The sequence below is a fragment of the Piliocolobus tephrosceles genome, chromosome 1 (assembly GCF_002776525.5).
Source record: "Piliocolobus tephrosceles isolate RC106 chromosome 1, ASM277652v3, whole genome shotgun sequence".
Taxonomy (NCBI): Eukaryota; Metazoa; Chordata; class Mammalia; order Primates; family Cercopithecidae; genus Piliocolobus; species Piliocolobus tephrosceles.
The window spans coordinates 93,715,803-93,727,244 of NC_045434.1; the positions used below are offsets into that span (position 1 = coordinate 93,715,803).

Below are 11,442 nucleotides of genomic sequence, written 5' to 3' on the forward strand. Positions count from 1 at the left end.
AAAAAAAAAAAAAAAAAAAAATTTTTTTTCACTAGGTAAGGGTAGAGAAATATTTTTTTAAAGACATTTTTTATAGAAAGCCTAGGTAAATAGCTATATTATTTTTCATGGATAAACTCAATATTGGAAATAAGTCAATTCATCCTACATTAAACTTTGTTTTGTTTTTGTTTTGTTTTGTTTTGAGATGGAGTCTTGCTCTTGTTGCCCAGGCTGGAGTGCAATGGCGCAGTCTTGGCTCACTGCAACCTCTGCCTCCTGGGTTCAAGCTATTCTGCTTCAGCCTCCCAAGTAGCTGGGACTGCAGGTGCCCACTACCATGCCTGGTTAATTTTGTATTTTTAGTAGAGATGGGGTTTCACCATGTTGTTCAGGCTGGTCTCAAATTCCTGACCTCAGGTGATCCACCCACCTCGGCCTCCCAAAGTGCTGGGATTACAGGCGTGAGCCACCGCACCCGGCCCATCCTACATTAATCTTTGAATTTTGATCTCAATCAAAATCCAGCAGGAATTTTTGTTTTTTAGAAATTGATAAGGTGTAGGCCGGGCGCGGTGGCTCAAGCCTGTAATCCCAGCACTTTGGGAGGCCGAGATGGGCGGATCACAAGGTCAGGAGATCGAGACCATCCTGGCTAACACGGTGAAACCCCGTCTCTACTAAAAATACAAAAAAAAACTAGCCGGGCGAGGTGGCGGGCGCCTGTAGTCCCAGCTACTCGGGAGGCTGAGGCAGGAGAATGGCGTAAACCCGGGAGGCAGAGCTTGCAGTGAGCTGAGATCTGGCCACTGCACTCCAGCCTGGGGGACAGAGCAAGACTCTGTCTCAAAAAAAAAAAAAAAAGAAATTGATAAGGTGATTCTAAATGTCACACAGAAATGCAAAGGACCTAGAATCACCTGCCACTGCACTCCAGCCTAGGCAACAGAGCAAACTCTCTCTCTAAAACATAAATAAAAAATAAAATTAAAATATTCCTGAAGAGAATAATAACATTAGAAGACTTATACCACTAGATTTTAAAGACTTACAGGCCGGGCATGGTGGCTCATGCCTGTACTCCTAGCACTTTGGGAGGCCAAGGCAGATGGATCACCTGAGGCCAGGAGTTCAAGACCAGCCTGGGCCACGTGGTGAAACCCTGTCACTACAAAAATACAAAAAAAATGAGCCAGACCCAGCGGCACGTGCCTATAATCCCAGCTACTTGGGAGGCTGAGGCACGAGAATCACTTGAACCCAGGAGGCAGAGGCTGCAGTGAGCTGAGATTGTACCACTGCACTCCAGCCTGGGCAAGAGTGAGACTCCGTCTCAAAATAAATAAATAAATAAATAAGTGATACTGGAGCAACTTGATATTCATATGGGAAAATAAAAACAAAAAACAAACGAAAAAAAAATCTTGGCTGGGCACAGTGGCTGACACCTGTAATCCCAGCACTTTGGGAGGCCAAGATGGGCAGATTACTTGATGCCAGGAGTTCGAGACCAGCCTGGGCAACATAGGGAAACCCTATCTCTACAAAAATACAAAAATTTGGCCAGGCGTGGTGGTGTGTGTCTGTAGTCCCAGCTACTCAGTTGGCTGAGGAGTGAGGATTACTTGAGCCTGAGAGGTGGAGGTTGCAGCGAGCCATGATTGCTCCACTGCACTCCAGCCTGGGTGACAAGACTCTGAAAGAAAAATGAAAGGAACATCTAAAGTTTTAAAAGTGTAAGCACGGGCAGGGCGCGGTGGCTCAAGCCTGTAATCCCAGCACTTTGGGAGGCCGAGACGGGTGGATCACGAGGTCAGGAGATCGAGACCATCCTGGCTAACATGGTGAAACCCAGTCTCTACTAAAAAATACAAAAAACTAGCCAGGCGAGGTGGCGGGCACCTGTAGTCCCAGCTACTCGGGAGGCTGAGGCAGGAGAATGGCATAAACCCGGGAGGCGGAGCTTGCAGTGAGCTGAGATCCGGCCACTGCACTCCAGCCTGGGTGACAGAGCGAGAGGAGTCTCAAAAAAAAAAAACATCATTCCAGAGGAAAACGTCAAGGAAAAAACACATCATTCAGGAAAAATTCAAACTCATAAAAGGACTACTAGAATCTTCAGAAAATAAGTATCAAAATAAGTATGTTATAATTGAAATAAGTATGTTATAATCCTAGGAAGGTAAGCATGATTAACAACTATCGGCCGGGCACGGTGGCTCATGCCTGTAATCCTAGCACTTTGGGAGGCAGAGGCAGAAGAATGACGTAAACCTGGGAGGCGGAGCTTGCAGTGAGCTGAGATCCGGCCACTGCACTCCAACCTGGGCGACAGAGCGAGACTCCGTCTCAAAAAAAAAAAAAAAAAAAAAAAAGTGTAAGCACGCTACTGGCCAAACAAAATGAGTATTGGAGCTAGACTTGGTTCAGTCTGTAACCCCTTGTCTAGCTTAATAAGTCTCAAGCTTTTGGTTTGTGGACGTTAGTGTAGTACTTATTCACACTGGCTACTGCAGGAAGAAAGTAAAACAAAACTCCCAAACATATAGACAAAGAGAATATTAAGGAGAACGTGTAAGGATCAGGTGAAGAGTGCTGAGGCAGTAGAGAAGGAAGGCATAAGAAGGAAGAAAACACTAGGGAAAAGGGGGAAGGAAGAAAACGTAATATCAAGAAGTGGGGAAGAGAAGAGTAAGGTGGAAGAGAGGGAAAGTTACAAAGGAATAAAGGGGAGAAAAGGAAAAAACATTTATTGAGCTCATCTTATGTGCCAGCCTCTGTGCTGAGTACTTTAACACCTTTTGTTCATTTAATAATCACACCTTTAAAAGATAATTTATTATTCTGATTTTCAGAAAGATGAAATAAATTGCTCAGTGGGTAAATAAATGAAGGATCTAGCAGTCAGTTCAACTCCAAAATCCTGTTCTTTCTACTATAGCACATTGAAATGGGGATCTGGGTAGACATGCAAAGATGCTGATGGAGAAAAGCGGTTGATGGGATCACTTGAGGTCAGGAGTTTGAGACCAGCATGGCCAACACGGTGAAACTCTGAGTCTGCTAAAAATAGAAAAATTAGCCAGGCGTGGTAGCAGGCACCTATAATGCCAGCTATTCAGGAAGCTAAGGCAGGAGAATTGTTTGTACTTGGGAGGCAGAGATTGCAGTGAGCCGAGATCGTGCCACTGCACTCCAGCCTGGGCAACAAACCAAGACTCCATCTCAAAAAAAAAAAAAAAAAAAAAAGCGGGTGATTTTTGCTGCTTCCCTGACAGGCTATATACAGCTCCCTTCAGCCTCTCCTCCAAACCATAGGTGCCCAAACAATGAGGCCAGGGTTGGAACCCCTGGCCAGTTAGACGATGAGCTGGAGGGGAGGCAACCTTTAGCCAGCAGGCTTGAGACAATCGGTGTACTCAGGGTCTCCTGGCTAGCAGGCCCAGTGGGGTCTCCAAAGCCCTTCTGTATCCTCAGTGATCCTTAAACCCTGAAGATCCCCCCAGTTGTGTTTACTTAAGCCAGAAGGCTGGGCAATCTCTATATCCTTTCTCCATCGATCATTCTATGATTATTTTGTTAGAGAATTATTATTATTATTATTATTATTATTATTATTATTATTATTAATTTTTGAGACAGAGTCTCACTCTGTCACCCGGGCTGGAGTGCAGTGGCCAGATCTCAGTTCACTGCAAGCTCCGCCTCCCGGGTTTACGCCATTCTCCTGCCTCAGCCTCCCAAGTAGCTGGGACTACAGGCACCAGCCACCTCGCCGGGCTAGCTTTTTGTATTTTTTAGTAGAGACGGGGTTTCACCGTGTTAGCCAGGATGGTCTCGAACTCCTGACCTCGTGATCCACCCGTCTCGGCCTCCCAAAGTGCTGGGATTACAGGCTTGAGACACCGCGCCCGGCCGAGAATTATTATTGTTCAGAGTACCAGATCTTAGTTGCATTCCGCAGATAATAAGTTCGGCTCCAGGCTGGGCATGGTGGCTGTGACACCTGTAATCCCAGCACTTTGAGAGGCCAAGGCGGGTGGATCACTTGAGGCCAGGGGTTTGAGACCAGCCTGGCCAACATGGTGAAAGCCCATCTTTACTAAAAATACAAAAATTAGCCGGGCGCGGTGGCTCAAGCCTGTAATCCCAGCACTTTGGGAGGCCAAGATGGGTGGATCACGAGGTCAGGAGATCGAAACCATCCTGGCTAACACGGTGAAACCCCATCTCTACTAAAAATACAAAAAAACTAGCCGGGCGAGGTGGCGGGCACCTGTAGTCCCAGCTACTCTGGAGGCTGAGGCAGGAGAATGGCGTAAACCCGGGAGGCGGAGCTTGCAGTGAGCTGAGATCTGGCCACTGTACTCCAGCCTGGGTGACAGAGGGAGACTCCGTCTCAAAAAAAAAAAAAAAAACAAAAATTAGCAGGGTGTGGTGGCGGGCACCTGTAATCCAAGCTGCTTGGCAGACTGAGGGAGGAAAATCACTTGATCCTGGGAGGCAGAGGTGCAGTGAGCCAAGATCGTACCACTGCACTCCAGCCTGGGCAACAGAGTGAGACCCTGTCTCAAAATAAATAAGTAAATAAATAAATAAGTTCAGCTCCAAATTGGGGAAATGTGGGGTCCACAGAAAGAAGTGGTTATCATTACTAGGGGAATAGGGCCCTTTTACTGAGAGAGGAACAGATAAACCCTCATCAACACAGAGGCACCAACACAGAAAGGAAAAAACAGAGAGTCTTAGAGAAAGAGACAGAGGCAGGGTACCCAGAGTCAGGGACAGAGCACACAGACCCAGGGAAGCAGACAGAGGCGCATAGAGGATAGATTCTGATTCCGTCAGATGGAGTCAGAGCAATGCCTGGACACAGAGAGACCCAGCAGCTGGCAGAACAGAGGAGACATGGAATAGAATGGTGGCTAGACAGGCAAGGGGCAGGAGAGGAGGAGCAAGGCAGGGGCCTTCATGGGGATCTGTCTGTCCATACCAGCCGGGAAGGGTAGCCACCCTGGTGCTGCAGTCCCAGAAAGGTGTCCAGTTCTTCTTGGTTCTGCAGGTAGGGGGCCTCCGTGGGGCCTGGGCATCCCGACGCTTGCAGTCTCCTCCTGAAACACACATTGCCACAACTACCGTCTGTATCTAGTGGCCAGTGACGGGCACCAGGGAGGAACACCGCCTCGCCTCAGCCCAGCCCTGTTGCTTGCCCCCAGCCCAGCCCTTCCTGTTGGCATAGGCACAACATAGACCCAAACTGGTCCCACTTTGGGGCTCTGCTTTGCCAGGGCTGCACAGTTGGCTGTGGGCAAGAGTGGCCCCTGCTGGTCAAAGGGCAGTACTGCCTCCAGAAGAAAGCCAGGGTGCAGGGGAAGGCGAACAGCAAGAGCAAGCTGAATTCTCCCTCCTTGCCTGGTTGCTGATGCCAACCTTTGCCCCTGCTCAGCCAAATAGTGCACTCAGGACTCCCTTCCCTCTCTAACCAAGGGGCAGAATTAATACCTGACTGTGAAAGGTGGGTGACACTTGAAAGACCCTGAGATACAGTTGGTACTACATAGGGGGGCCCAGGCATTTGGGCATCTCTGCTTTCAGCCAGCTACCCTTAGGAAGGTGCCATGAGCCCTGCAGGCATTGCTTCTCATCTGAGTTCCCACCCAAGCCAGTTCAGGGACAAGGCCCAGGGTCCTGTCCCCTCACTCAAACCAGCCAGCCCTGCCCAGGAGCTAGGGAAGGTTGGTCCACTCACCAGAGCTAAAAGAACTTGTTCAAGGGGACCATTTTCAAAGCAGAAAGACAGTGCCCTTCCATGGCCAGCAGCCCCTACAATGTTCACTCACACCGAACTCTTCATGCTGACCCCCGGACCTTCTCTTTCTGACTTCCTCTGACTTTGGGGAAGTGGTCAGGGGTTTTCCACGGGAGGGGGAAGAGATGATCTTTCTGCTCCAGTCCACCAAGTATATGCAGAAGTCTGAGCAAGAACAACTGATCTCACGTGGCAATGCAGGACCATGAGTTAATCTAAGACATCCTGGGTTGTCCTCAGCCTGCAACCAAAAGCCTGTCAGGGACCTGGCAATGGGGCAGGCCCAATGTCCCACCCTGTGACCACCTCTCTCAAGAAATCTCTGAAAGTTCACAGCTGGGTGTGGTGGCTCACCCTTGTAATCCCACCACTTTGGGAGGCTGAGGTGGGCGGATCACGAGGTCAAGTGATTGAGACCATCCTGGCCAACATGGTGAAACTCCGTCTCTAATAAAAATACAAAAATTAGCTGGGCGTGGTGGTACGCACCTGTAGCCCCAGCTACTCAGGAGGCTGAGGCAGGAAAATTGCTTGAATCGGGAGGCGGAGGTTGCAGTGAGCCTAGATCGCGCCACTGCACTCCAGCCTGCCAATAGAGTAAGACTCTATCTCAAAAAAAAAAAAAAAAAATCTCTGAAAGTTCTTTGGGCCTCTGTTTCCTTATCTGTAAAATGAGGAGATTGTGCCATATGCTCTCTGAGTTCCTTATGTGGTTCTATGACACCATTATGTGGTTCTATGAACCCACTGTAGGAGGCGGAAGCAAGAAGATCCAGTGTCCTGATACTCACCCTGACTCCACACCTCCCACCCACTACTACCCTCAGTCTGCCCTGAGAGAAGGAGATAAGAGCCACTGGGGAGAGGCATATTTTGGAAGGCAGCATCCATCTTCCCCAAAGGCCCACCAATGGGATTGAGCTCTGGTTCTCCAGGGAAAGGACTGGGGGCCAGGTCTCCTCGACTCCTGTCGTTCTTCAGATGGTTGTCTCTTGAGGGAGATAACTAGAGAGTTATCTAGTTCTTTCTCACTTTCCCATTTTCTCCAAGGCCTAGGCCTGGAGGGAAGGAAGTACAGGAGGTTCCCTGGGGGCTTACCTACTCAGTGGGTCCTCGAGCTCCCTGCCAGGCCCCCAACTATGTCTTTTGAAGACGTCATAGTTGCAGCCATGGGCCCAGAAAGCCCCCGACCTTCGGAGGGGTACAGCATGCGAGCCATTCCCCTCCTTTATTTCCCCCGCCTCTTCTTCCTCCAGTTGTTCTCTGGATTCAACAGCAGAAAGACAGCGGCGAGTGTGGCCTCGGGGCACCTGGGCTCCACCTGCGAGGAACACATCTGGGACGGCTCTGTTCATGGGAGACACACGCAGACCAGTCTGCATCAGCAAGAAAGAAAAGGGTGAGCAGGGTTCTAGAACCCTGGAACCTTGGAAATAGAAGTGTGTCACAGTCAGCTGAGCTTCAGAGTGCCCAGCCACCCCTCACTTTACTAAGACACAGAACTGGAGAATGTGTGGCTCAGGGTCACATTGTGAATTAGCTGCAGAGTCAAGGCTAGAACTTAGGTTTTCTGGATCCCAGTTCAGTGTCCTTTCTAGCACATAAAGAGATCCTCATTGTCTCATTCTTATTCCATTCACTGAGGATTTATATAGCAGAAAGCCAAGCAAAGACAAATAGATACTTTTCCTGTCCTCAAGGAATCAGAGTCTACTGAGTGGGTGAGTGTGCATGTGTGTGCACAAGCAAAAGCACAAAACACAGATGATTCCATAACTGGCTCACATACGCCAAATGCCACAAGAGAAGTTTCAACAAAAGGCTTTGGGCTGTTAAACGAGTAAGGGCACATGACCAGGTGGGAGACTCAAAAAAGGCCAGGTGAGGTGGCTCACCCAGCACTTTGGGAGTCTGCGGCGGGTGGATCACTTGAGCCCAGCTGTTCTAGACCAGCCCGGGCAACATAATGAGACCCTATCTCCACAAGAAAACAAAATGCTAGCTGGGCGTGGTGGCATGTGCTTATAGTCCTAGGTACTTGGGAGGCTGAGGTGGGAGGATCACTTGAGCCCAGGAGTTCAAGGCTGCAGTTAGCTATGATCACGCCACTGCACTCCAGCCTGGGTGACACAATAAGACCTTGCTTGCTTTTGTTTTGTTTTGTTTTTTGAGACAGAGTTTCGCTCTTGTTGCCCAAGCTGGAGTACAATGGTGCGATCTCGGCTCACTGCAACCTCTGCCTCCTGGGTTCAAGTGATTCTATTGCCTCAGCCTCCCGAGTAGCTGGGATTACAGGCATGCCCCACCATGCCTGGATAATTTGTATTTTTACTAGAAACGGGGTTTCACCATATTAGCCAGGCTGGTCTCGAACTCCTAACCTCAGGTGATCCGTCCACCTCAGCCTCCCAAAGTGCTGGGATTACAGACGTGAGCCACTGTGCCAGGCCTTGTTTTTTTTTTTTTTTTTTGAGACACAGTGTTGCTCTGTCCCCCAGGCCGTAGTACAGTGGCGCGATCTCGGCTCACTGCAAGCTCCGCCTCCCGGGTTCACGCCATTCTCCTGCCTCAGCCTCCTGAGTAGCTGGGACTACAGGCGCCTGCCACCATGCCCAGCTAATTTTTTGTATTTTTAGTAGAGAGGGGGTTTCACCATTTTAGCCAGGATGGTCTCAATCTCCTGACCTCGTGATCCGCCCGCCTTGGCCTCCCAAAGTGCTGGGATTACAGGCGTGAGCCACTGCACCCGGCCTGTTTTTGATTTTAAAGGGGAGGAGGAAACAGAAGGAAGTAGATGGTCTTTGAGATGTGCCTGTAAGGGTAAAGTGGTTAGGATTTGGCCAGGGTAGAGGGAGAGGATTTTAGGCAGGTAAAGTAGCAGGGGGAAGCCGGGTGCAGTGGTTCACTCCTGTAATCCCAACACTTTGGGAGGCTGAGGTGGGTGGATCACGAGGTCAGGAGTTCAAGACCAGCCTGGCCAACATGGCGAAGTCCTGTCTCTACTAAAAATACAAAAATTAGCTGGGCATGGTAGCCAGCACCTATAATCCCAACTACTTGGGAGGCTGAGGCAGGAAAAATCACTTGAACCTGGGAGGCAGAGGTTGAAGTGAGCCAAGATCATGCCATTGCACTCCAGCCTACGTGACAACAGCAAGACTCCATCTCAAAAAAAAACCAAAAACAAACAAACAAACAAAAACAAAGTAGAAAAAAGTAGCAGGGGGAAAATGTTCAGGAGTGATAAAGTGTTGTGATTTCTCCTTCTTCTCCTTTTCCCTCTCCCTCTCCATCTCCCTCTCCTCCTCCTCCTCCTTCTGATGGAGTTTCACTCTTATTGCCCAGGATAGAGTGCAATGGGGTGATCTTGGCTCCCTGCAACCTCTGCCTCCCAGGTTCAAGTGATTCTCCTGCCTTAGCCTCCTGAGTAGCTGGGATTACAGGCATGCGCCACCAGGCCTGGCTAATTTTGTATTTTTTTAAGTAGAGATGGGATTTCTCCATGTTGATCAGGCTGGTATCAAGCTTCTGACCTCAGGTGATCTGCCTGCCTCTGTTTCCCAAAATGCTGGGATTACAGGTGTGAGCCACCATGCCCCGCATGATTTCTTCTTCTAAGAGTCTGGTCATACGGAGAGTGAAAGCCAGTCTGACCTCTCCCCATGGTGCAGAGAGAAGGGCTCCAAGCATCAGTCACAGAGCACGTATTTCCTCTACTCTATCCCATATGGGCATTGTTCACACTGCCCAACACTCCTGGTTGGCATCAGGGCTTGCCACAGTGTGTCTCAGACTTAAGAACCCTCAGGTGCTCTTAAAGTTGAAAATGATAAGCCCCACTCCAGAGAGAAGTGCCAAGTCCCAGAGTACCAGGGGCAGGAAGGGAAACAGCATTTACCACATACCTCTGTACACTTCACTCCTAGGCCATGTCTCTCTAGACCTTCTGCTCTAATGAGTCTCCCAGGCTCCCCTTCTCCTGGCACCACTTCCAGCTACTAAGATGTCATGAGTGCCCAGAACGATCAGGAAGCCGGGACCCAGAACCTTCCCTCTTTCAAGGCTTTCTGTGGAGCTGTCAGACCTTCTCCAGGTTGTCTTAACCACCCCAGGGAAGTCCAGGTGATCAGTTATTGTACCTTCAATCTACTTTCCTCCCTCACTGTAATCTGGGATTACCTGCCCTCACCCCACCCAGAGCTGCTGAGAAGAAAGTGCTGTGCCACTGGCTGGGTGCGGTGGCTCACGCCTGTAATCCCAGCACTTTGGGAGGCCAAGGCGGGCGGATCATGAGGTCAGGAGTTCGAGACCAGCCTGACCAATATGGTGAAACCCTGTCTCTACTAAAAATACAAAAATTAGCCAGGCATGGTGGCACATGCCTATAATCCCAGCTACTTGGGAGGCTGAGGCAGAAGAATCACTTGAACTCAGGAGGCGGAGGTTGCAGTGAGCTGAGATTGCGCCATTGCACTCCAGCCTGGGCAACAGAGCAAGACTCCATCTCAAAAAAAAAAAAAAAGAAAAAAAGAAAGTGCTGGCTGGGCACGGTGGCTCATGCCTGTAATCCCAGCACTTTGGCAGGCCGAGGCAGGTGGATCACAAGGTCAGGAGATCGAGACCATCCTAGCTAACATGGTGAAACCCTGTCTGTACTAAAAATACAAAAACAAAAATTAGCTGGGAGCGGTGGTGGGCACCTGTGGTCCCAGCTACTCGGGAGGCTGAGGCAGGAGAATGGCATGGGCCTGGGAGGCGGAGCTTGCAGTGAGCTGAGATCGCACCACTGCACTACAGCCTGGGCGACAGAGCAAGACTCCATCTCAAAAAAAAAAAAAAAGAAAGAAAGTGCTGTGCCTGGGGTGGGTGTGTGCCTGCTTACCACAGGAAAGGGAGGGAGGCAGGTGCTCAGGCCTCTGCAGACGACAATGCTATTCCCCCATTGGGTGGGTGTCTAAGGAGAGAAAAGGAGAAGCCTAGGAGAGTGGCCACGGCCCTGTGCCCATCTGTGCTCACTGTGTCTGGGAGCAATGGACAGGGAACCCGTTAGCCAGCCACCAGGAGAGATCTTCTCCCTCCTTGCCTACAGAGGGGCCCTGTGCCATCAGGTATGTTGGGTACAAACAGGATGAGCAGATCTATATGAAGCAGGTCAGAGGCTGAGGGCCATGGCAGGGTCCCTCCCAACCAGTGGCCTCCAAAGCCGAGATGTGGAGGCAGAGGGAGGTTGACAAAAATATTGTGAAAAGCTGGGTGGAGAGAAGAGTAGGATCTGGAGATATACTAGGAAAAGGGGAACAGGGGCTGGAAATAGGACAGAAACTGAGAGGAAGTGAGGGGGAGGCAGGGACACTGGGTGGATATTGTGAGCTCTGGAATTCAGGGACCTCCCAGAAGCAAAAAGTCGGTTTGAACTATACCCCCTGTACTCAACGTCTACCTGCTAGTCTTGTCTCAAGTTATGCCCACAGGATTGAATTCTTTTTTTTGGAGAGAGGATCTCTCTCCCTCTGTCACCCTCAAGCCTCACTGCAGCCTCTACCTCCCAGGCTCAAGCAGTCCTCCCACATTAGCCTCCTGAGTAGCCAGGCCTACAGGTGCATGCCACCACACCCAACTAATTTTTTTTTTTTTTGAGACGGAGTCTTGCTCTG

At 49.9% G+C, this 11,442-nt stretch overlaps 1 protein-coding gene across 1 annotated transcript in view; it reads right to left on the reverse strand.

Moving 5' to 3' along the window:
* The window catches only part of LOC113225292, a 22,028-nt gene extending 14,572 nt beyond the window's left edge, over positions 1–7,456 (reverse strand). The window contains exons 1-2 of the mRNA XM_026457040.1: positions 6,887–7,456; positions 4,973–5,090 (exon numbers count right to left, since the gene is read on the reverse strand). Coding sequence (XP_026312825.1) covers positions 4,973–5,090; positions 6,887–7,170 — 402 coding nt within the window. The 5' untranslated portion in view covers positions 7,171–7,456. The remainder of the gene's footprint in view (positions 1–4,972; positions 5,091–6,886) is intronic.
* Positions 7,457–11,442: the final 3,986 nt, after the last annotated feature.